At 43.1% G+C, this 27,157-nt stretch overlaps 1 protein-coding gene across 3 annotated transcripts in view; it reads right to left on the bottom strand.

Annotated features, from left to right (window-relative positions):
* nadka (NAD kinase a) overlaps window positions 1-14,975 on the bottom strand; it is a 40,695-nt gene extending 25,720 nt beyond the window's left edge. The window contains exons 1-2 of one of the 3 annotated variants that reach the window (XM_029723215.1): window positions 14,721-14,975; window positions 5,706-5,867 (exon numbers count right to left, since the gene is read on the bottom strand). In XM_029723215.1, the coding sequence (XP_029579075.1) occupies window positions 5,706-5,854 (149 nt within the window). In that variant the 5' untranslated portion in view covers window positions 5,855-5,867; window positions 14,721-14,975. Of the gene's footprint in view, window positions 1-3,896; window positions 4,109-5,705; window positions 5,868-14,720 lie in introns of those variants that run through there. The other 2 variants (XM_029723214.1, XM_029723217.1) reach the window with 2 other exon arrangements.
* Window positions 14,976-27,157: the final 12,182 nt, after the last annotated feature.

The following is a 27,157-nucleotide window of genomic DNA, read 5'->3' as shown; positions in this document are numbered from 1 at the left end:
ATATATCAACTCATACACCTTGTATCATGGGATACGTACATAAAAAATCTCTTCCCAACTATTTTGCAATCTATGGCACAGTTGTCAACATCCTGGTCCTCAAATGACACTGGTATACTTCCCTATTTATGCTAGGGAAGTATCCTCCGCCAGTTTTGATCCTTTATATTGGGCAGACAGACCAGTTCCCTACCTCCTCCCACTGCGTCCTCCATTTTTGGAGTAATGCTGTAATCAATTGGTTGTACTCTTGGATCAAGCAGACCTTCCTGTACAATTCTGATAACTCCATGAAGGACATAACTCTACCATTACAATTTACAATATAATTTCAGAACAAAATACCCTTTTCAAACATCTTTCCCATAACAGGTATTTTATCAACCAGCACATTTGAGATCAGCCATAACAAACTCACCAAAAAAAGAAACGTCCTCTCACTGTCAACTGCGTTTATTTTCAGCAAACTTAACATGTTATATTCCTACAAATATTTACACAAGATTCAACAACTGAGAAAAACTGAACAAGTTCCGCAGACATGTGACTAACAGAAATTGAATAATGTGTCCCGGAACAAAGGGGAGGGGTGGATCAAAATCAAAAGTAAGTCAGAATGTGGTGTGGCCACCAGCTGCATTAAGTACTGCAGCGCATCTTCTCATGGACTGCACCAGATTTGCCAGTTCTTGCTGTGAGACGTTACCCCACTCTTCCACCAAGGCACCTGCAAGTTCCCGGACATGTCTAGGGGGAACGGCCCTAGCCCTCACCCTCCGATCGAACAGGTCCCAGAGGTGCTCAATGGGATTGAGATCCGGGCTCCTCGCTGGCCATGGCAGAACTGATATTCCTGTCTTGCAGGAAATCACACACAGAACGAGCAGTATGGCTGGTGGCATTGCCATGCTGGAGGGTCATGTCAGGATGAGCCTACAGGAAGGGTACCACGAGGGAGGAGGATGTCTTCCCTGTAACGCACAGCGTTGAGATTGCCTGTAATGACAACAAGCTCAGTCCGATGATGCTGTGACACACCGCCCCCAGGCCATGACGGACCCTCTACCTCGATCCCGCTCCAAAGTACAGGCCTTTCATGCTCATTCCTTCGACGATAAACGCGATAAACCGCGACTAGTCAGTGAAAATCACTTTTTGCCAGTCCTGTCGGGTCCAGAAATGGTGGGTTTGTGCCCATAGAGAACGTTGTTGCCGGTGATGTCTGGTGAGGACCTGCCTTACAACAAGCCCTCAGTCCAGCCTCTCTCAGCCTATTGCGGACAGTCTGAGCACTGATGGAGGGATTGTGCATTCCTGGTGTAACTCAGGCAGATGTTGCCATCCTGTACCTGTACCGCAGGTGTGATGTTCGGATGTACCGATCCTGTACAGGTGTTGTTACAAGTGGTCTGCCACTGCGAGGACGATCAGCTGTCCATCCTGTAGCGCAGTCTTAGGTGTATCACAGTATGGGCATTGCAATTTATTGCCCTGGCCACATCTGCAGTCCTCATGCCTCCTTGCAGCATGCCTAAGGCATGTTCACGCAGATGAGCAGGGACCCTGGGCATCCTTCTTGGTGTTTTTCAGAGTCTGTAGAAAGGCCTCTTTAGTGTCCTAAGTTTTCATAAATGTAACCTTAATTGCCTACCGTCTGTAAGCTGTTAGTGTCTTAACGACCGTTCCACAGGTGCATGTTCATTAATTGTTTATGGTTCATTGAACAAGCATGGGAAACCGTGTTCAAACCCTTTACAATGAAGATCTGTTAAGTTATTTGGATTTTTACAAATTATCTTTGAAAAACAGGGTCCTGATAAAGGGACGTTACTTTTTTTGCTGAGTTTATTTCTATCTTTTCAGGGGGATGAAATTGAAATTTTAGCCAGGTCTGCAAAGCTTGTTTGAAAAAGAGAGACTTTTTTCAAAGTATATCATTGTCAATTAATCGAAAATGAGACATGGCAATCTGTACAAAGGCAAAAAGGCCATTTTTAAACAATGCATGAGCTTTTCTTAGTAATCTACTTGAGAACCATTTAGGGTTCAAGTAAAACTTTTGAACAAGTGAAGCTTTTATATTTAAATTCTTGAAGGAGTTTCCACATATGCTGAGCACTTCTTAGCTGCTTTTCCTTCACTCTGTGGTCCAACTCATCCCAAACCAGCTCAATTGGGTTGAGGTCTGGTGATTGTGGAGGCCAGGTCATCTGATGCAGCACTCCATCACTCTCCTTCTTGGTCAAATAGCCCTTACACAGCCTGGAGGTGTGTTGGGTCATTGTCCTGTTGAAAATAGATGACAGTCTCATTAAGTGCAAACCAGACGGGATGGCGTATCGCTGCAGAATGCTGTGGTAGCTATGCTGGTTATGTGTGCCTTGAATTCTAAATAAATCACAGTGTCACCAGCGAAGCACCCCCACACCATAACACCTCCTCCATGCTTTACGGTGGGAAATACACATGAGATCACCCGTTCAGACACACACACACCTCTCGCGTCTCACAAAGACATGGCGGTTGAAACCAAAAATCTCACATTTTGAAAAATGTATTCCGGTCTAATGTCCATTGCTCGTGTTTCTCGACCAAAGCAAGTCTTTTTAGCGTCCTTTAGTAGTGGTTTCTTCGCAACAACTCAACCATGAAGGCCTGATTCATGCAGTCTCCTCTGAACAGTTGATGTTGAGATGTTTCCGTTACTTGAACTCTGAAGAATTTATTTGGGCTGCAATTTCTGAGGTGAGTAACTAACATCCTCTGCAGCTGAGTTAACTCTGGGTCTTCCTTTCCTATGGCGGTCCTCATGAGATCCAGCTTCACCATAGTGCTTCATGGTTTTTGCGACAGCACTTGAAGAAAATGTCAAAGTTCTTGAAATGTTCCGTATTGACACACCTTCATGTCTTAGTAATGATGGACTGTCGTTTCTCTTTGCTTATTTGAACTGTTCTTGCCATAATATGGACTTGGTCTTTTGCCAAATAGGGCTCTCCCTGTATACCCCCCCCCCCTTACCTTGTCACAACACAACTGACTGGATAAAACGCATTAAGGCATTCCACAAATGAAATTAGCAAGGCACACCTGTCAATTGAAATGCATTCCAGGTGACTACCTCATGAAGCTGGTTGAGAGAATGCCAAGAGTGAGCAAAGCTGTCATTTAGACAAAGTGTGGCTATTTGAAGAACCTCAAATATATTGATTTGTTGAACACTTTCTGGTTACTACATGATTCCGTGTGTTACTTCATAGTTTTGATATCCTCACTATTATTCTGCAATGTAGAAAATGGTAAAGAAAAACTCTTGAATGAGTAGGCGTTAACTTTTGAACGGTAGTGTAAATGTGCCGAGACACCTCAGGATACCCTTTCATACCCTTTGATTTACCATGAGAGGTTGCAAAGGGGGGGGGGGGGGGGCAATTTTCAGGAGATGTTGGAAGCTATTAACATGTCTTCAGATACAGGTATGATACATTTCTAGGGCTGGTAATACACATTATTTTCGAAGGAAGTCAAATTAAATATGATATTATGCAACACCCTCATCTGAAATTTCTAAGCTTAACCAATTGAGAAATACTATTCATCTCAAACACTGATTAAAACTTTAATGTCCAACCTCAGCTTTGGAAATAATGCTATAACAAATAATGAAATAGGAACATAATAAATTAGGCTGCAACCAAAGAAACATTCAGTTTCACACACAGTGACCTTTATCTTCTAAGTTCTGAAATACAGATAGACCAGCCAGCCTCGAGTGCAGCAGTGGAAAAATCCTGAACTCATATTTTCTAAAATTCATTAAAATACCAGTACTTGTTTTAGAACTTAGATTGTATTAGGGGTGAAAGGCCATTTCCAATTGGGCTAAAAGAGTTCACCTGCTCTGATGGCGCTGGATAAGAGGACCCTCCCCTCTCAGAAGGCCGTCTGGTCAGTCAGGTCACGTGACTCAGGTTAGCAAATCCTATTAGCTGTCTTGTTCTAAAAGTTTGCTATCTGTTACTACACTACAGGCTGCAGACAAACACACTGTGTGTGTGTGACGCTTAAGACAATGATAATTCACGGAGGGCTCAGCTGGTAGTTGCCATCACACACACTCCCTCCACTCTCTGCATCATCCACCGTGGGGAAGCACACTTGATGTGTCGTTTCCTGGAAACCTCTGCTCTGGTTGTCTGAGGGACTGTACAGTATTTCACATTTGAGATGGTGCAATTTCAAACCACGGACATGTCGTAATGGGTTGCGTATATGTACTCTCTGTCAACCTCAAACCACACTGCAAAGGAGAGGCTAGCACATTTAGGCCTACCAAGACGGAATAAATTAAGTGTGAAAGTGGCAATTATGGGTGTGTGTGTTATCTGAAAAGTATTGCTCACCAGGAAATCTCTTATGTTGATTCACCTGTCATACTCACTACCATACGACAGATGCCTCATTCTCAGTCGCTAAAACACTAACACACAGTAACCTTTTGCCAACACCAGATGTTCAGTCATGGTTGTAGCATGCAGGATTCTCAAACAAGGTAGTGGTGCTGCTGAGAACGGCACAAGGGGGGCTAAAAGTTTGTAACTGCCTGCATCTGCTATTTTGTCCATACTAGAGCAATTTTTTTTACCCTATTGGGATGTGGTGCCTGGCCTAAAATGAACAGTACAAAAACATGTGCACAAAACAAAAATATAAAACGCAACAATTTCACTGAGTTACAGTTTATATAAGGAAATCATTCAATTTAAAATTCATTAGGCCCTAATCTATGGATTTCACATGACTGGGCAGCAGTGCAGGCATGAGTGATCATAGGCCCACCCACTGGGGAGCCAGGCCCAGCCAATCCGAATGAGTTTCCCCCCACAAAAGGGCTTTACAACAGACAGAAACACTCCTCAGTTTCATCAGCTGTCCGAGCAGCTGGTCTCAGACGATCCCGCAGGTGAAGCAGCCGGATGTGGAGGTCCTGGGGTGGTGTGGTCTGCGGTTGTGAGGCCGGTTGGACGTACTGTCAAATTCTTTAAAACAACGAGGCGGCAGCTTATGGTAGAGAAAGTAACATTCTCTGGCAACAGCTCTGGTGGACATTCCTGCTGTCAGAATGCCAATTACACGCTCCCTCAACTTGAGATATCTGTGGCACCGTGTTGTGTGACGTAACTGCACATTTTAGAGTGGCCTTTTATTGTCCCCAACACAAGGTGCACCTGTGTAATGATCATGCTGTTTAATCAGCTTCTTCACATGCCACACCTGTCAGGTGGATGATTACCTTGGCAAAGGAAACATTTCCACTAACAGGGATGTAAACAAATGTGCACAAAATTGGAGAGAAATAAGCTTTTTGTGCGTATGGAACACTTCTGGGGTCATTAATTTTATCCCATTAAACATGGGACCAACAATTTACATGTTGCGTTTTTATATATATATATTTTTTATTACATAGTGGTGCAGCCAATCCACAGGGTGGCGCAGTGCTACAGTTACATTCTTTGGGGAGAAACCTTGCACTCCCAGAAGTGTGCATATACAATTTGCGCATACACATTGAAAATGAAAAAGTCAAAGTGAATAACAAAAAAATAGGGTATTGAGAAAATCAAATTTAAAGTCACTCTTGGTTGTTTCATCGTTTATTTTAGTATTCTACACGGTGAAGTGAAAACGTGATAATACGGTACCTGTAGTCGCAAGCAGTGGCAGATGAGGTGCTCAGGCTGCGGGTCTTTCTGGTGCGGATGGCCAGGCCACGGGCAGGGGTCTCCCCACCATCGAAGTCAGAACAGCAGTAGGGGACAGCCTCCACTCCAACCTGCTCTCCAGTTTCCATCTCAGCTCACAGTCTGATAGGAAACACAGGCCAAGAGGGGACAAAAATGGAGGCGTCAGGTCTACACAGTCAACAAGGCAGGGTAACAGGTTGCCTTCAAAAGTGTGTCTCTTTTACTGTTTACATAGCCCAGAGTTTAACCTTATATGATATGAGTCTATAAGCTTCAGCTTTGGGCTACTGTTGACAAACGCCAAATGATACAGCGGCTAGCTTAGAACGCAAGGTCAGTGTACCTAGTACTCATGCAAGATAAACTTAAGCATTTTGTCTTTTTGGTAACGTTATAGCATGTATGTGCAACATTTAGCATACAAAGTATCAAGCTAGTCAGTGGTATATGACAAACTTTGAAAATACCTTGTATCTGTATGTATGGAGGCTCAAGAAATTGCATAGAAACACCGACTGTGCAGATTACATTACCCATGAAGTATTACTAGCTACATATCATATTGCGTTGATCATTCTTTCAGCATTACGTTAGCTAGATAGCTAGTTACATATAAAGTGAAGTATGATTGCAATCCAGTCAACACATTGTTTACTTGCTAGCTAGCTACTGCAGTACTAATAGCGAGATATAGCTACCTTGCTAGCTATCTCTTACAGCTAAATTAGCTAGCTCGCTTTTCCAAAATAGTCTAACCACTGCTGGTATGACAAGTAACTTGGCTAGTACTAGTGCATCTCTACGGCAAGGTTATTAAACCCCGCTTTCGTTTTTGAGATGATTGATCACTGTCAATGGAGGAGCTGGTTTTTACACAAGTGTATATTTATTTCTCTCCTGTGTCCTGCTCCCAGAGATCAACCAAGTGCTATTCACCAAGCATGGGCTGATTCATTCACCTGTGAGAACTATCCTACTGCAGTTTGAACTAGCTCTGCCCTCCCTATTTAGACATTGGGACCACATATGTATTTTCCTGTTGTCTTTCTTTGTGGGTTTTGTCTTACACAGTATAGTGCATTTTAAAGTTGAACACCACCAACTGCAGATACGCAAGCTTGTTTATGAGCATCTCAAATTCAATGTAGAATCAGTCTGACAAGTGACAAACAGATTCTACTATTGTTACATGCAGTGGTGAGAATTATATTGTCCCTCCAGGCTTTTGCCATAGATGGTAGAGTTGTCATCTTTGGACCACACAAGCTTTAGATTGCATTCTGCTAAGGCACTTGTCCCTCTCTACATCCGTGACCAGGGTGGGATCATTTCGATATGCCTATGGTGCCTGGGCACACAAATTCTCCTAGAGAGAAGGGGGAAATACTGAAGCACTCATTGATGACAGTTCTACAGCCTCCATCAGAGACCCAGGCTTTTGACATAAATGGTAATGATCTCATTTCTGGACTGCAACACTAAGATTGTGCCCTCCACTGCACTTGATATACATTGATTGGTATATTTAGATATTTCAAATGCTGCCTGAGACACCTTTGCTATTTGTCTAGTATATTCAATAAATGGTGAAACACTATTTGTGATTGTGTTCTTTGTTCGAATGTATATGCATAAAACGTACATTATGAAAAACATGTCTCAAGCTCAGTCATATTTAGCAGAACAATGATTGGATTGGCACCATCAACTCTTAGAAGATGAGTATGAAAGTGTTTTTTTTCTTCTTACTTTTTACCCAATTTTCTCCCCAATATCCAAATTCTTGTCCTGTCGCTGTAACTCCTGTACGGAGAGCCACACGGCCCTGCCAAGCCACACTGCTTCTTGACACACTGCTCGCCGAACCCGGAATCCAGCCACACCAATGTGTCGGAAGAAAGGCCGTACAACTGGCGATCATGTCAGCGTGCATGCGCCAGGTCCGCCACAGGAGTAGCCAGAGCGCGATAGGACATCTCGGCCGGCCAAACCCTGACCTAACCCGGACGACGCTGGGTTAAGTCCGGCCAACCCCTGACCTAACCCGGACGACGCTGGGTTAAGTCCGGCCAAACCCTGACCTAACCCGGACGACGCTGGGTTAATTGTGCACCGCATAATGAACGTTAATCTAAAACCAAAAGAAACATTAATTTCCCAACTGCTTTTTCTATAATCCTATAAGGTCTTTATCATTCTCCATAACTTATATTCCAATGCATGCCAACTATGGTACTGGGCAGTGATAAAAATATGTTGCATATCGGGATATCATTTTTTATGATTAGTGCTGAGCAATTAACCAATCTAAGTTTTGGTGATTAGTAAAAAAATATATAATAAATTGACAGTTCAGTTATTTGAATTCCGTTTTGTTCAGGTTTTTCTACGAGTTCAATGCGCAGATAGCACAGTTTCTCTGGAGATAAATCAGATCCAGCCTGAACAGTGCGATGTAGGAGGGAGTTGTAGTTTTCAACAGGCCAATATTCTACATAGCACATAAAATGTGGTAATTGACTATAATCCATTGCGCATCTACTTGTCTGGTCTATGTTTCTTTTACAACTGCTACGAAAAAGTGAGAAGAATGCACAACTGTGAGGGGATATAGAGAACAGCTGTTGCGTCGCAAATTATCACTAGCAGAAATTACATGTAAGTGATTGATAGTTGGTATTCAGCAGCCATGAAAGCATGCCATATTTACTTTGGAGAACTACAAAATAGTGATTTTGTCAGACAGAAACTCTATAGAGATGACTTGGAATGAAATAGTCATCAAATAAAACAAATGTAATATACACAACTGAAAGATTTTATTAAAGTAATGTGAATAAATAAATGGTTAATAAGTAATGTGCAGAAATTGGCCGTCACTACCACCATGGGACTGTTATTGTTGTATTTTGTGTTATAGCGTTAAACCAACAATGCATTTCATGTCTAAAAAAAGGGATTCTTTTTTATTAGAACCGACCTCAAAAAACACTAATCTCAACAGTACGGTATCGTAAATTATTTTTGCGCTAGTTGGCTGTATCCTGCATCAAAACCCTTATTTTTCCTACATAGCTTGTTATCCATCTTTTTAAATAGGGAAACGATTTCTTTTCAAGACATTTTCCATGACTGATCAAAACTCATTTTCTCATGGCTCTAGTCTCTCTGCAGCAGACATAGGGTGGGAAATATGTTTGGAACATCAAATGACAAAATCACAGTATCAATTACAATACATATAGAATCGCAATACATATTGTATCGGGACCTACAGTTGAAGTCGGAAGTTTACATACACTTAGGTTGGAGTCATTAAAACTCGTTTTTCAACCACTCCACAAATTTCTTGCTAACAAACGATAGTTTTGGCAAGTCGGTTAGGACATCTACTTTGTGCATGACACGTAATTTTCCCAACAATTGTTTACAGAGATTATTTCACAATTCCAGTGGGTCATTAGTTCATACACTAAATTGACTGAGCCTTTAAACAGCTTGGAAAAATCCAGAAAGTGATGTCATGGCTTTAGAAGCTTCTGATAGGCTAATTGACATCATTTGAGTCAATTGGAGGTGTACCTGTGGATGTATTTCAAGGCCTACCTTCAAACTCAGTGCCTCTTTGCTTGACATCATGGAAAAATCAAAAGAAATAAGCCAAGATGTCAGAAAAATAATTGTAGACCTCCACAAGTCTGGTTCATCCTTGGGAGCAATTTCCAAATGCCTGAAGGTACCACGTTCATCTGTACAAACAATAGTACGCAAGTATAAACACCATGGGACCACGCAGCCGTCATACCACTCAGGAAGAAGACGTGTTCTGTCTCCTGGTGCGAAAAGTGCAAATCAATCCCAGAACAACTGTAAAGGACCTTGTGAAGATGCTGGAGGAAACAGGTACAAAAGTATCTATATCCACAGTAAAACGAGTCCTATATCGACAACCTGAAAGGCCACTCAGCAAGGAAGAAGCTACTGCTCCAAAACCGCCATAAAAAATACAGACTACGGTTTGCAGCTGCACATGGGGACAAAGATCGTACTTCTGGAGAAATGTTCTCTGGTCTGATGAAACAAAAATAGAACTGTTTGGCCATAATGATCATTGTTATGTTTAGAGGAAAAATGGTGAGGCTTGCAAGCCGAAGAGCACCATCCCAACCGTGAAACACGGGGTGGCAGCATCATGTTGTGGGGGTGCTTTGCTGCAGGAGGGACTGGTGCACTTCACAAAATAGATGGCATCATGACAGGGGGAAATTATGTGGATATATTGAAGCAACATCTCAAGACATCAGTCAGGAAGTTAAAGCTTGGTCGCAAATGGGTCTTTCAAATGGACAATGGCCCCAAGCATACTTCCAAAGTTGTGGCAAAAGGCTTAAGGACAACAAAGTCAAGGTATTGGAGTGGCCATCACAAAGCTCTGACCTCATCCTACAGAAAATGTGTGGGCAGAACTGAAAAAGCGTGTGCGAGCAAGGAGGCCTTCAAACCTGACTCAGTTATACCAGCTCTGTCAGGAGGAATGAGCCAAAATTCACCTAACTTATTGTGGGAAGCTTGTGGAAGGCTACCCAAAATGTTTGACCCAAGTTAAACAATGTAAAGGCAATGCTACTAAATACTAATTGAGTGTATGTAAAATTCTGACCCACTGGGAATGTAAGGAAAGAAATAAAAGCTGAAATAAATCACTCTACTATTATTCTGACATTTCACATTCTTAAAATAAAGTGGTGATCCTAACTGACCTAAGACAGGGAATTTTTACTAGGATTAAATGTCAGGAATTGTGAAAAACTGAGTTTAACCTCACTAGGGTAGGGGGCACTATTTTCACCTCCGGATGAAAAGCGTGCCCAAAGTAAACTGCCTGTTACTCAGGCCCAGAAGCTAGGATATGAATATAATTGGTAGATTTGGATAGAAAACACTAAAGTTTCCAGAACTGTTAAAATAAGGTCTGTGAGTATAAAAGAACTGATATGGCAGGCGAAAACCTGAGAAAGATCCATCCAGGAAGTGGGATTGTTTTATGTTTGTAGTTTTCCATTGGCTGCCTATACAGATTACATCAACTTAGGACTCAAATTGCACTTCCTATGGCTTCCACTAGATGTCAAGAGTCTTTAGAAATTGTTTCAGGCTTGTATTCTGATACTTTTCGGATTTTTCGTCTGCCTGTTGTGACTGCCTTTGAGCCTGTGGATTACTGAACAAAACAGAGATTTTGGATATAAAGAGGGACTTTATCAAACAAAACGGACATTGGAGTAAATGGGAGTCTTGTGAGTGCAACCATATGAAGATCAAAGGTAAGTGATTCATTTTATTGCCATTTCTGACTTGTGTAAATTCTCTACTTGGCTGGTAACTGTTTTTAATGATTTGTCTGCTGGGTCCTGTTCTCAGATAATCGCATGGTATGCTTCCCCCGTAAAGCCTTTTCGAAATCTGACACCGTGGTTGGATTAACAAGGAGTTCATCTTTAAACCGATGTATAACACTTGTATGTTTTATGAATTTTTATAATGAGTATTTCTGTTTTTGAATTTGGCGCTCTGCAATTTCACTGGATGTTGGCCAGGTGGGACGCTACCGTCCCACACCCCCTAGAGAGGTTACATGTATTTGGCTATGAGGAGGAGATGCACTGCAGTAATTAATGCAGCTGGTGGCCACACCAGATTCTGACTTACTTTTGATTTTGACCCCCCCCCTCCCCTTTGTTCAGGGACACATTATTCAATTTCTGTTAGTCACATGTCTGTGGAACTTGTTCAGTTTATGTCTCATTTGTTGATTCATGTTCATACAAATATTTAGACATGTTAGGTTTGCTGAAAATACACGCAGTTGACAGTGAGAGGACAGTTATTTTTTTGCTGAGTTTATATCGTGAGGTACCTGGCAATTCCCAGCCCTAGTATTGGGCAGTTTCTATTTGAGAAATTATCTGGTTTAGAAACCAAACTCTGGTCATTTAATTGCAGAGAGCATTGTACAACTGTTTTCAGAGATGTTTGCATTGCAAGGTACGCTTATGTTATGCCATATGTATTGGCTAATATACATATGCAGCTGTCGTTTTTAAACCTCCATTCTAGCATACATGCCATCTTTCTATCTACATTATTTTGTTTGGATTTATATGAAAATTATATGATTGAATGTTTAACGGCTCAGACACGAGACGTATGTGGCAGGGTCTACAGTCAATCACGGACTACAAAAGAAAAACCAGCCCCGTCACGGACCAAGATGCCTTGCTCCCAGATAGACTACACAAATTCTTTGCTCGCTTTGAGGACAATACAGTGCCACTGACACGGCCCGCTAGCAAAACCTGCGGGCTCTCCTTCACTGTAGCCAACGTGAGTAAAACATTTAAACGTGTTAACCCTCGCAAGGCTGCAGGTCCAGGCGGCATCCCGGGCCGCATCCTCAGAGCATGCGCAGACCAGCTGGCTGGTGTGTTTATGGACATATTCAATTAGAGGTCAACCGATTATGATTTTTCAACGCCGATACCGATTATTGGGGGCCCAAAAAACCCGCTACCGATTAATCGGCCGATTTGTATTTATTTATTTGTGATAATGACAATTACAACAATACTGAATGAACACTAATTTTAACTTAATATAATACATCAATAAAATCAATTTAGCCTCAAATAAATAATGAAAAATGTTCAATTTGGTTTAAATAATGCAAAAACAAAGTGTTGGAGAAGAAAGTAAAAGTGCAATATGTGCCATGTAAGAAAGCTAACGTTTAAGTTCCTTGCTCAGAACATGAGAACATATGAAAGCTGGTGAATCCTCTTAACATGTCTTCAATATTCCCAGGTAAGAAGTTTTAGGTTGTAGTTATTATAGGAATTATAGGACTATTTCTCTCTATACGATTTGCATTTCATATACCTTTGACTATTGGATGTTCTTATAGGCACTTTAGTATTGCCAGTGTAACAGTATAGCTTCCGTCCCTCTCCTCGCTCCTACCTGGGCTCAAACCAGGAACACATCGACAACAGCCACCCTCGAAGCAGCGTTACCCATGTAGAGCAAGAGAAACAACTACTCCAAGTCTCAGAGCGAGTGACGTTTGAAACGCCCTTAGCGTGCACCCGCTAACTAGCTAGCCATTTCATATCGGTTACACCAGCCTAATCTTGGGAGTTGATAGGCTTGAAGTCATAAACAGCAAGCATTGCGAAGAGCTGCTGGCAAAACTCACGAGAGTGCTGTTTGAATGAATGATTTCAACCTCAGGAGACTGAAGAATTTCGGCTTGTCACCAAACACATTCACAAACTTTTACAGATGCACAATCGAGAGCATCCTGTCGGGCTGTATCACTGCCTGGTACGGCAGCTGCTCCGCCCATAACCGGAAGGCTCTCCAGAGGGTAGTGAGATCTGCACAACGCATTACCGGGTGCAAACTACCTGCCCTCCAGGACACCTACACCACCCGATGTCACAGGAAGGCCAAAAAGATCAAGGACAACAACCACCCGAGCCACTGCCTGTTCACCCCGCTAACATCCAGAAGGCGAGGTCAGTACAGGTGCATCAAAGCTGGAACCGAGAGACTGAAAAACAGCTTCTATCTCAAGGCCATCAGACTGTTAAACAGCCATCACTAACATTGAGTGGCTGCTGCCAACATACTGACTCAACTCTAGCCACTTTAATAAATGGAAAAATGTATCAACTTATCACTAGCCACTTTAAATAATGTTTACATACCCTACATTACTCACCTCATATGCATATACAGTACGCTATACCATCTACTGCATCTTGCCATCTTGATGTAATTAAATGTATCACTAGCCACTTTAAACAATGCCACTTTATATAATGTTTACATACCCTTCATTACTTATCTCATATGTATATACTGTACTCTATACCATCTTGCCTATGCCGTTCGGCTATCACTCATTCATATATGTTTGTACATATTCGTATTCATTCCTTTACACTTGTGTGTATAAGGTAGTTGTTGTGGAATTGTTAGGTTAGATTACTTGTTAGATATTACTGCATGGTCGAAACTAGAAGCACAAGCATTTCGTTACACTCGCATTAACATCTGCTAACCATGTGTATGTGACAAATACATTTGATTTGCGCCTGCAACTAGTTACTTGAAATTAAACAATCATGCCAAAACATGATTCAAAATTGAATTCACTGAGAAATAGCTCATGAAACACTAGCTTCCGAAGCAGGCACATCAAGACCATTCGTATAGCATGCTGCATATTTCAAGTGCACTCAAAATAATATTTATCTTACTTCCTTCAGTCTTTGGGAGCTAAAGTTAGTTAGTCCCTCTGACTTAACACACAGACTGCAGACATACGGATCACTATTTCATGTGAGGCTGTATTTCCATTTTAGCTAGGTAGAAGCAGGCCATTGGCTGCCTTCATCATGAGAGGTACGTATGGGAGTACTGATTGGTTCCAAGTTTACACGTTTTTGCCTGAGCAGACAGAGTTGGAACATAGTTACCTTTTCTGAGAAAATGTGCAAGAATTTAAAGTGCCAATAAATTCAACAGTAACCATAAGCTTATTTCATTGTCGATTACTAAACAATACTCTCCGTCATCGACGTAGATCGAGCAACTACTTTTCGGCGTCGGTTTACAACCTACTGTATTTACCTAAACGTTAGTTCAATTAACAGCAACACAACATGTACCTAGCTAGCTATGCATGCTAGCTAGTTAAGCATGCTACCTAACTAGTTCAGGCTAACTATCTAGTGAGCTATCTGATAACATATCTGTCAGGCTAAAAATGTAGCTAACTAACCAGCTTCAACGGAGAAAGCCGGACTAGCTGTCCAAGCTAACTTTTAAGCGCTAGTTAGCGTGTCTGATGACTATCAAGCAAACTAGCCTAGCTAGCTACTTTACATCAACGCCTTCAAGGTAGCTCACCGTTTGAGGTAACACGCCGTTATGATTTGCCACGAAGAATTGGGGCCGAAAATGCTCTCTTAACCTGCTATGAAAATCACTTCGTATCGAAGGGGCGTGGAAAACGTTGGATCAAAGCTTCTCCATTACTGTTCCCTCGAACTGCCTCTTCTTCACTTATACGGTCTATGACTTGCCTGGCTACAAATACGATCTTCGGCTTCCTGGTAGAAAACTGTCTGACGTTCAATAGTATCCAGCTGTATCCCCGCAGCGGCCTGTGACTTCTTCTTCGGGATAGTGTTGGCTGATCGCATCATATTTAAGTTGCATACACCGCCACCTACTGTTCTGGAGTGTGAGGCCATTCACGGCCTTCCTACATTTTACATTTTAGTCATTTAGCAGACGCAGGGGCGGCAATCACGGGGGGGACACGACCCCCCCATCCTGGGAAAAATATGATTTGTCCCCCCCAATATATCACTGAAACATAACTATGTAATTTAAATAATATTAATAATACGCAATGAAAGCAATTGTGCTGATTATAGACACTTAATAGCGCGTTTTTAAGTTTCAAAAGATTGCGACCCCCCCACCCTTTTCCTCACAATGGTTTGATCCACTGGCAAGGTAACAGAGGGGTCGTAGCCACTGTCTGAAAGGCACTCAATGAACGTAACTGACGTGAGGTTAATCCAGTCAATCGCGCACACACACTAGCTGAATATGCAGAGCTAGCGCGCAAATATTAACTATTAAGGTAGCTAGTACCTATTCCATTTATGTGGCCTCGTCAAAGATGGAATCTTTGCTATCGTCAATTTATTCCGAGATCAGCATGCAGATGATGTAAGTTAGTGCTTCAAAGTCCCTGTGATAAGGTTAGCGATAAACTGAAGTCCAAACTGAACAGAACTACACTCTCTTCTACCATTGTCTTAAATATTGTAACGACCCTGGGTTTATAAGCGCGGAAATCGACTCTGCCGCCCGAGCATGCTTTTGCGGCACAGTCGATAGCGCGCCGGACTTCGGGCTTGAAGGTCGAGGGTTCGAGACCTGCTCCCTGCCTGTTCATTACAATATATTTAATGGTCTCGTTGCAAAAGCTAAATTGTCGCAATGGAACTTTTATTTATTTTATTTAACCCGGGTAGCAAAGATTATAGCAAACACCACTGAAACTGAATTGGTGCTCGCTAGCTTTGCAAATTCAGCTATTGTTGGAAGCCAGCCAATATGAAACAAACTATTAAAATTACAAAAGGTTGCAGCATATGTTGTGTAAATGGTGAACTCATACAGCTGTCAACTCTTGTCATTTTAATCCGTTTCACATTTGCTAGCTACCTTTTAGATCGAAGCCTAAATAGAATGATAAAAGATAAGATGATAGAAGCCCATCTCCTACTGTAAATAACCTACACACTGTGTGTGTGTGTGTAGCCAGCCAGCCAGGTAGAAAAATGGCAGAAAAATAAAAGACGGACATCAGAGTATTTTTCAGTAGACCAAAACGCAAAGTAAGAACCCTAGTAGCCTAATATCTCAAAGACTAGTTGATAAAATGTTCATAAGAAATAAATGAAATTCTAATGGAAATGTTTCACAATGATGTCATTAGGCAGAGCAGGCAACAGATGGCACAGAGACAGCAGAGTTGGGGACAGATATGCAGGGACAGACTGGCAGAGACAGGGAGTCTCAGGTAAGTTTGTTGAGTCTTTGTTTGGCAACATTATGAAAGGTTCTCCATTTTTTTTACTTGTAAAATAGGAACATAATTGGAAAATGCCATGGATACCCCCACTCTCAACTTAAACTGGTGACTGAACTAAGATTTGTTAAAGGCAATGGTATTGCTGTTGTGAGTAGTTAGCCTTCCCTGTAGCTCAGTTGGTAGAGCATGGTGTTTGCAACGCCAGGGTTGTGGGTTCGGTTCCCACGGGGGGCCAGCACAGAAAAAAAAATGTATGAAATGAATGCATTCACTACTGTAAGTCGCTCTGGATAAGAGCGTCTGCTAAATGACTAAAATGTAAACATGTAAATGTAGTTGTGGGTACCGGTAGTTAGGAGTACGGCAAACACCTTATTTCTTTGGTTCCTCAATATACATTTACCATATTACAATGTAGGCTATGTGTTACAGCACTACTTTTGGTGTCCCCCTCAGGAATTGCTCTTGAGAAAATTTCATGTAATTGTCCCCCCCAAAGTTGATATCAGGTTTCGCCCCTGAGCAGACGCTCTTATCCAGAGCGACTTACAGTAGTGAATGAATACATTTCATTTCATGCAATTTTTTTTTTTGTACTGGCCCCCCGTGGGAATCAAACCCACAACCCTGGCGTTGCACACACCATGCTGGCGTTGCAAACACCATGCTCTACCAACTGAGCCACAGGGAACTTCCTATATTAAATTATTTGTGATACGGTACTATACAATTGGGGAAAAGGAAAAGTTACCCTGCCAACTATTAGCCCTCTCTAAAAACAAAATACAAAAACTCATTCCACTATTTACCCCATCTAATCCTACTCCAGACCACTCAACACCCCCTGCAACTGTTCTGAAGTAAAACCTCGCAATCCCAAGCATTTCTCTGCCACGGCCACCACAACCTCTATTTTCTGTGACTTTTGATCCACTTCTGCAATGCAATTGCAACCATAGCTATGAATGCCAATAAACCTACCTTACTGAAGCACATATTCTTCCCATAAATCTACAACACTTTCTGTACTACTCTGACCCTAGCAACCTCAACCTGCCTTTCTCTCACCGGACACCTCCCATCTCAAGACCCATGGGCACCCCCACAACTTTCTCCACCGACACTACACATTTCTTTGTTTCATGCCCTCCTGCACACTTCTCACATCAAGGATTCTCCCTCCTACATAGTGCTGCAACATGCCCATAAACCTGACACCTAAAACACCAAAGTATTTTAGGAACAAACGCTCTCACGGGATAACTTACATTTGCCAGATAAGGTAAAACATTTTAATTTTTTTAAAGCTTTATTTAACTAGGCAAGTCAGTTAAGAACAAATTCTTATTTACAATGACGGCCTAGGAACGGTGGGTTAACTGCCTTGTTCAGGGGCAGAACGACAGATTTTTACCTTGTCAGCTCGGGGATTCGATCTAGCAACCTTTCGGTTACTGGCCCAATGCTCGAACCACTAGGCTACCTGCTGTTAAGACCTTACATCAAAACTCAACAGGACAGACAACGTCTTCTCCGTTTACCCACGCTCTCCACCGGATCAAACGGCGAGCGTCACAGACACCGGAAATCTTCACTTTCAACTGATCTTCCTTAACATTTAATGCCACCCCAGTTATCACTCCTTTCAATGGTGCCCTGCTCTGGAGAGCAAAGCAAGTCACATTTATTGTCCAAAATCGCTCCCTCTGGACTGAAAAAACAAATCATCACTAGTCCACTCCTAGTTACTCTCACCAACTCAAAATTCTCCAACCTCTTCTCCACCCAACCTACCACCACTTATGGATCAACCAAAATGCAAGGGTCCATTCTCTCCACAAATCTTACTCCCACTGGGCCAGAATCATCCTTTACATCCTCGGACCGAGGCCCGAACTCAGCGGTCCTCACTGCAGGAACTTCATCCACACTCTTGTCAGGTTCCATAGCTGAGCTACTGGAACATGTATCCCTCTTTTTGCACTTGACACCAACCTTCCTCGCCATATTGCTTCCCTCTACACTCAACTTCTTCTCAACAGTTATCACTGCATCTGCCACCACATCTAATTTATCCTCACTCTCGTCACTCAATTTCCTCAAGTTCTTCCAAGAGTTCTGTGAAATCCCTCATTCCAAATTCCCTCATAACCATTTCCACTGTCCTCCTTTTTTCCTTGTCCATCATCTTCTCCTTCACCAGATGTTTCAGAAGGCCTGTGTAATCCCACACGCCATGTTTACTCATAATATGCTCCACTTTCTTCCTTATTTCCCTTTCCGCCACCTTCTCCAATCACTCCCGTTCTCCAAACATTTCTCCCCGTGCAACCTCTCCAACGCCATCTTTACAACAGCTGTCTGTTCTCCCAGCCTGTGACGAAAACTACCCTGTCATTTAACAACAATCCTATCGCCATCTACTGGTAGTGGTTCTTCTTCTTTGGGATTGGATTGGCAGATCGCATCCAACTTTTAAGGTGCATACACCGCCACCTACTGTACTGAAGTGTGAGGCCAGTCATGGCCTACCAACGTTAAATAATCTTTAGTCCTGTTCCTCTAAGTGAAAGAGCCTAAGACACCACTTCCATCCCCCCACTACACCACCCTCTATAACCCTTTCTACATCATACAGTTCACAAAATATCAACACATACTCCACTGTTTCCTCCACCAAACACTCATCACACAGACATGTTTCATGTCTCCTTATCATTCACAATGTGCCATTCAAACCTGTGTGCCAAACCCATAGTCTACTCCACCCAACTTCCTCTCTCTTACATCGCATACTCCTTATCTCTTCCTTTACTGACCTGTGCACCTGATAAAATTGCCTCCCCTTACAACTAACGTCCCAGTCCGTTTGTCAAAGATCGAGCGCTTCTGCCTAGATCAAGGACTTGACTTCCATGCGGCCCAGCGGGACCTGAATATCTACCCTCTCTCTCCTCACAGCACTCTTAGCCACCACATGGGCCTTCTCCTTTACCTCCACACCCATATGGGCGGGAGCCCAGCATAGACTTCCCACCACTACCATCCTCTCCAATCCCATTAACAACACCATCATCTCCACAAACAAGTCTCCCCTATCCGACCTGCCCGTCTTCACACTACTCAACACTGCAGCCGAATCAGAGAAGATCACCACTGAGTGGTTTCACCTCCTCCACCCATCTCAGACCTATAGCCATGGCCATCAACTCAGCCGCATACACTGACATATAATCTAACATTGAAATCTGGGATATACACCCCTGCCTAATCAAAAGAGAACCATCGCGCTCTCCAAGAACCTGGTTGGTACGTAAAACCTGCAAATTCAGACAAACAAAAAGGAGTACTGGGTTCGCACTCAAAAATATGTCACAAAGCTTACTTCATTATTCAGTGTTCTTAATTATTTTCACTGCATTGGGGATAGCATACACAGACGTTTCGGCTTTACAGCCTTCTTCAGTGTAGGTACAATTTGATTTGAATTCAAAACAGCATTTGTAGAGAACAGATGAGCAGCAGGTGCTTTTAATCCCTGTTGCCACTCATCTGCCAATCAGGGATGTGGCTTTTCTGGTCTACCTGTAGACAAATTAGTAACAAAGAAATAAATAATTATAGGGTATGGGAGCCGGCACCAAGGGCAACTCACAAATCAACCGCCCCAGTTGTTCGCTCACCCAAATATATAATATCAATTCATGAGGTAGCCTTCCACAAAGGACGTTAGGCACAACCGTTCACAAATATGTGGGGCCAACTCATAAACGATATGCAAAATCTGATATGGACTGTGTTCTTGTATAACAGTCTAAATTTGGATTGTTGGAACGTGAAATATAATCATTCATTTTAAACCGTATGGAGATACAGAATTACATTTATATATCCACTTCTCTTTGGATTCATTTGTTGTCATAGTCAACCCTACGTGGTGGATGAACTTTTTCAATTCTGATGCAACGCAATTCATTAATAGAAAGATTTTGTTCTATTAAGTGTCTCGCAACTTGCGTGGTGGATTTATGCTCTCCAAGGCGTACTTTCAAGGCACGGGATGTTTTTCCAATATAAATCTTATTATAAGAACACTAACATATAAATAACTAATTTCGTAGTGCAATTTACACATTACTTATCTCATAGGTCCTAGAAGTCTTGAGTGCATACCAAGTTAGAACATTTCCTTATGGTGCTACAAGAGGTACAAGATCTACAGGGGAAGCATCCTTTTCTGAATGCCTCTTTTCTCTCTCTGACCACATCGGATTTAACCAATATATTTGATAGATTTCTTGATACTTTATAGGTGAGTAAAGGTGGATTCTGGAAGGCAGAATTTAAAGAGGAGTCTGATGATATGTGCCAATGTTTATTGATAATAGACAATGCCATGATGGCGATCATTGAAAGTAAGTATACAGTTTATAGAAAAAAGTGTATGTTTTTGTTGGGATTTATTAAGTAACTGGCTTCTGTTCAAGCTTAAGTTGTTTTTGAGCTTTATCAAGCCAGGTATCGAGTATCCTCTCAAGCCAAAACGCTCAAGGAGAGAATTTGATTGTCTATCATATTCTTCCTCTGTGTCACAGATGCGACGCAGTCTATGAAGTTGGTTTACTAGTAAACCTATTTTTAGGGGAGAGGGTGATAACTATCAGCTGTCAATATAGTATTTTTATCTGTAGGTTTTCTGTAAACTCTAGAACTTAGATATTGTCCCTTCTTTGTAACAAATCTAAGAAATGTATGGTTATTTTCCATAGTTAAGGAAATTGATTGTACTCTAGAGTTAATGTAATTAAGAAATGTATTTAATTTAGGAACCCGTTCAGATCATAAAGCAATCGTCTATATAGCTGGTCCAATATTTAACATGATCTTTAACATCGAATAATGAAGTAAGCTTTATGTGACATTTTTTTGAGTCTGAACCCATTACACCTTTTTGTTTGTGTATATATTTCCCTACCCCCACCTTACCACTGCATGGATCCTTTGAACCATCTGTATATAAAAACAAATAAAACCGATTATCTATACACAGTACCACTCGAAAGACTGAACACACCTCCTCATTGAAGGGATTTCTTTATTTTACTATTTTCTACATTGTAGAATAATAGTGAAGACATCAAAACTATGAAATAACACATATGGAATCATGTAGTAAACAAACAAGTGTTAAACAAATCAAAATATGTTTTAGATTTTTCAAAGTAGCCACCCTTTGCACACTCTTGGCATTCTCTCAACCAGCTTCATGAGCTAATCACCTGGAATGCATTTCAATTAACAGGTGCCTTGTTAAAAGTTAATTTGGGGTTGTATACAGAAGATAGCCCTATTTGGTAAAAGACCAAGTCCATATTATGGCAAGAACAGCTCAAATAAGCAGAGAAACGACAGTCCATCATTACTTTAAGACATGAAGGTCAGTCATACGGAACATTTCAAGAACTTTGAAAGTTTTTCAAGTGCAGTCGCAAAAAACCCTCAAACATTATAATGAAACTGGCTCTCATGAGGACCGCCACAGGAAAGGAAGACCCAGAGTTACCTCTGCTGCAGAGAATAAGTTCATTAGAGTTACAAGCCTCAGAAATTGCAGTCCAAATAAATGCTTCAGAGTTCAAGTAACAGACACATCTCAACATCAACTGTTCAGAGGGGACTGCGTGAATCAGGCCTTCATGGTTGAATGGCTGCAAAGAAGCCACTACTAAAGGACACCAATAAGAAGAAACTTGCTTGGGCCAAGAAACATGAGCAGCGGACATTAGACCAGTGGAAATCTGTCCTTTGGTCTGATGTGTACAAATTTGAGATTTTTGTTTCCAACCCCTGTGTCTTTGTGAGACGCAGAGTAAGTGAACGGATGATCTCCACATGTGTGGTTCCCACTGTGAAGCACGGAGGAGGTGGTGTGATGGTGCTTTGCTGGTGACATTGTCAGTGATTTATTTAGAATTCAAGAAACACTTAACTAGCATGGCTACCACAGCATTCTGCAGCGATACGCCATCCCATCTGTTTTGCGCTTAGTGAGAGTAGAATTTGTGTTTCAATAGAACAATGACCCAACACACCTGTAGGCTGTGTAAGGGCTATTTGACAAAGAAGGAAAGTGATGGAGTGCTACATCAGATTACATGGCCTCCACAATCACCTGACCTCAACCCAATTGAGATGGTTTGGGATGAGTTGGACCGCAGAGTGAAGGAAAAGCAGCCAACAAGTGCTCAGCATATGTGGGAACTCTTCAAGAGTGTTGGAAAAAGCATTCCAGGTGAAGCTGGTTGAGAGAATGCCAAGCGTGTGCAAAGCTGTCATCAAGGCGAATGGTGACTACTTTGAAGAATCTAAAATATATTTTGATTTGTTTAACACTTTATTGGTTACTAGATGATTCCATATGTGTTATTTCATAGTTTTGATGTCTTAGTAATACTGTACATCATACCATGCTGTGCTATGGTGTGGTGAAGAGTGCAATCTATGGCTCACATAGCCTACCTCGTAATCTTGTAGATAAATAAGCTATAAATAATATGGCTACAATAGGTTCTGCTGCACATGGGAATACAACCTAACAACATGGCTGTGACTTCACTAATGAATGATCAAGAGTGCAACTACACAGCACTACTGAGCAGCACCATCATCCTCACACAACTGCATGAACTTGAGTGTATAATGCATCGACCACGTGATTCCAAAGCCTAGATTTTCCACTCAGCTAAACATATCATGAATTATCTTCATTGACCCATTGCAATCGGTTTATCATAATACAATATAGCACAATAACACATTTACAGAATCCCATCACTACTGACATGGAGTCTTCCAACACGCCCATTCACATGAATGGCATTCGGGACAGGCACTACAAACAAAGCCCGATTGCCGATAGTTCAAGTCCTTATTTCAGCATACCCGGAAGCTACAAAGACAGAGGATCAGATACAAACAAACAGCTCGCTCATCCATAACATTGATAAGTACAATAAACGGCACTTAAATTAAAAATGAAAGCTTGTCTGCGTATTCCTTACACTATTCCAAACTGTTACTGAAGGGAGGTAAGAATAATGTGTGTAATGTATGAATTAAGATCTCTAAGTTAACTTGTGTGTCGACCCACATTGCTAAGGTAGCTGAAAACGGAGCAAGGACGGGGAGATGAGTGTGTGTGGGTGTGTTAGCTTACCAAATGCTGCTCGCGGCCAGTGACGGACTTCTCCGTCACATTACCTTCCTCCACTCCCGAAGCGACCAAGTTCGAGAGCCGGGATAGATAGTCCACCTTGACATTTTATTTTCCTCTCTTGTGATGTACACAGAACCAGAAGGGTCAGAGCTCCAGATACCACCTGGTCACGCGAGAATTCCGGTCCTTCGTGGTCTGGATCTAGGTCAGGGCTCTGTGGTCGGTGTGCAGGTCAAATTCTATCCCAATAAGGTAGTACCGGAGGCTATCTAGTGCCCACTTTATAGCCAGGCACTCCTCCTTGATTTTCAAATACCTGGTTTGCCCACTGACATTCAGGAGGTTAAGCGTGAGGCCCGCATCATGGATCTTCCCCAGGACTATGCTAAGATGCTGTATGTGCTCCTCCCAGGAATGGCTGTAGATCACCACATTGTCCAAGTGGCCAGCACAGCAATCGTCACAGTCCTGGAGGACCTTGTCCATCAGCCTCTGGAAAGTCAAACAGCATAACTTTAAACTGGAACAGGCCCATCGGCATCCGGAAGGCAGTGTTCGTCCAGGGGCACCTGCCAGTACCCTTTGCAGAGATCCAAATGTGGTGATGTAATGAGCTCTACCTATTCTCTCCAGTAAGTTGTCAATGCGGGGCATGGGGTAGGCATCAAACTGGGAGATGGCATTCCCCTTACAGAAGTCCACGCAGATGCGCAAATAGCCATCCTTCTTTGGGACACTGACAATGTGGCTGCTCCATTCACTTGACGATGGCTCGACAACATCCATTTCTATCATGGTGTGGACCTCTTCCTTGAGGGCTACCACCAGCCTCTCAGGCACAGGGTAAGGATGCTGGCGCACAGGGTTCTGGTCAGGCTTCAAACGGATGACGTGTTCCACGACCTTTGTTCTTCTTGGCCTCTAACTGAAGAGGGCCGGATACTTGCCAAACAGCTGCTTCAGCTCATCTTGCTTTAAAGTGTATGACCTCTACTCGTCCCTTCCATGCCTCTGGGACCCCATCCGACAAGTCCTCTTCTTCTACTCTGTGGACCAGGAAGGACATCCCCTTGGACAGTTCTTCTCTCTCCTCCCAGGCCTTGAGGAGGTTTACATGGTAGGTTTGCTTCTCCTTACCCTTGTCCGGGTGCAGCACCTCGTAGGTCACCGGGCCCATCTTCCTCCCGATTAGGTTCGGCCCTTGCCACTGCGCGAGGAGCTTGCTGGTAGACGAGGGAATAAGATGATGAGTGAGCTCAAAGTCATGAGGGATCAGGCTACTTCCGCTGCTGCTAAGCAGAGCAGACCAGCATCAGTAGTCAAGACTCCAGGCCACCCTCCAAGAACGGCTACACCTTTACCGTGTCCCAGAGAGTCAAGCTACCACCCTGATGTGGACTATAATCAACCTCCTCACCAGGCCAGTGCTGCACCCTCACAGCGTTACGTCGGTGCAGTAACCCAGCAGTCTTTTCCTCCAAGGGCTCATCCTCATGCAGCAGCCTATGAGCCATGAAGAGATGCCAGCCAAAGGCAACCAGAGCACCCACCAGGTCACTGAACAGGTCAAGTTCCATGGATACCTGGGCCATAACCTCAACCCCATCCGCAGCCCTCTAGAGGCTCCACTGCCGCAGCAGCAGTGCAGACCTACAGAGGGCCAGGGCCAACAAACTCTAACTTCAACTGCCGAGACCCAAGTCAGATCCTGCCAGCTGACGGGAACAAGCTCTTCACGTATCAGATCCTAGTGGATCACCTAAAGCTAGAAGAAGCCTGCCTAGTGGTAGATTCATATCTCAACTCCCCCATGCCTTACTCAGACACCATGGCAGCCCTGAACGAGAAGTTTGGACAGCCACACCATGTCACTCTGAAGAAGATAGCCAGTGTCATGGACTCTCCCGATGTACGCCTTGGAGATACAGCTGCCTTTGAGAAGTTTGAACTAAAGGTCTAATCCTCAGTGGGCATGCTCCGGACACTGGGTCCAGATGGCGACATAGAGCTGATGTGTGAGTCTCATGTGGCATGCCTACTCAGCAAGCTACCATCCGAGATGAGGTCAGACTTCCGCTGTCACATGTTTCATCAGCCAGGTACTACATACACCTTACTTGAGGTCTCAGAGTGGTTACAGTATGTCCTGGTGTCAAGAATATGATGGCCAGTCATCAAGAAAAGTGCATAAGGACAGACTTGGGCAGAAGTCAGAAGGGCGAAACATGCAACATCCATCCTTCACGGAACTAAAGAGAACCCGGAGAGTGGATCCGCAGCCTCAGCTTTCAATAGTTTGGCTGCAAGAAGAAATATACTGTCCTTATTGCAACAACCCTGAGCACTATCTCAACCAGTGCTCAGCCATCCAGACGCTCACCAAGGAGCAAGTAACAGAGTGGATGATCAAGACCAACAAGAAGTGATGGCATTGTGGAAGGGGCCATCAGGCGTCCTAGTGCACCCACAACAAGTCCTGCGGTCTCTGCAAGGAAACACATCTACAAGTCCTTCACAAGGTCACTGCTAGAACCCCCAAAGAGGCACCAAAAGAGGAGAGCTGCCTGGGAAGCACAGTCACAGAGGTGCTCTACTTGGACAGACCAGCTGATTGTAATCACATCCTACTGAAGGTGATCGCTATTCTGGACGACGGGTCCGAGCATACCATGCTCCTTCCAGATGTTGCACAGAAGCTTGGGTTACAGGGGAACACAGAATAACTAGCCCTCAGAACCATTCGCCTGGACATCCAGACCCTCTGTAGTAACTCCTGCCTCGCAATCCAAGACCAGTTTCCAAATCAAAGGGCCTTCACTGCAACCCGCCTTGGACTAGCAGACCATTCCTATCCAGTAACCAAACTTCAGAAGAGGTACAAGCACTTGGTTGGTCTCCCCCTACAGTTGTTCATCAAAGCCAAGACTCTAGTCCTCATTGGTGCAGATCATCCTCATCGAACCAGTGAGGTTGGGTTCTCCGGGTGTACACCACCTGAGCCAAAGTGTTGGTCCAGCACCTCTGGCATAAACATCGGGACTGGGATGACCCTCTTCTCATTCAATATCTTCTCCAGGCTTGGAACAATTGGGAAGGAGAGCTACAGATCCTGCCACGCATCACCCTGCCTAGGTGCTACGTACCTGCAGATGTCTACCAGTCGAGTGTCACCAGAGAGGTCCATGTGTTCTGTGACACTTTAGAGAAGGCCTACGGGTCTGTCGCGTACCTGAGGACAGAAGATAGTCACAACAAGACCTACCTGTCATTCCTGATGGCCAGATCCAGAGTTTCTCCTTAGCAACTACATTCCATGCCAAGACTGGAGCTCTGTGCAACCGTCACTGGAGCCCAGCTTGCAAAGCTGCTACAGAAAGAGCTTACCTTGAAGATAGACCAGACCACGCTGTGGACATATTCCACAACATTTCTGATGTGGCTGCAGTGGAAATCCTGAAGCTTTAAAGTTTTTGTAGGCACCCGGGTGGCCTAGATTCAAGAACTTACAGACCTCCG

Source organism: Salmo trutta, chromosome 30, assembly GCF_901001165.1.
Source record: "Salmo trutta chromosome 30, fSalTru1.1, whole genome shotgun sequence".
Lineage (NCBI taxonomy): Eukaryota > Metazoa > Chordata > Actinopteri > Salmoniformes > Salmonidae > Salmo > Salmo trutta.
Note: the sequence above shows the minus strand (reverse complement) of the source record. Positions and strands in the feature narration are given on the sequence as shown.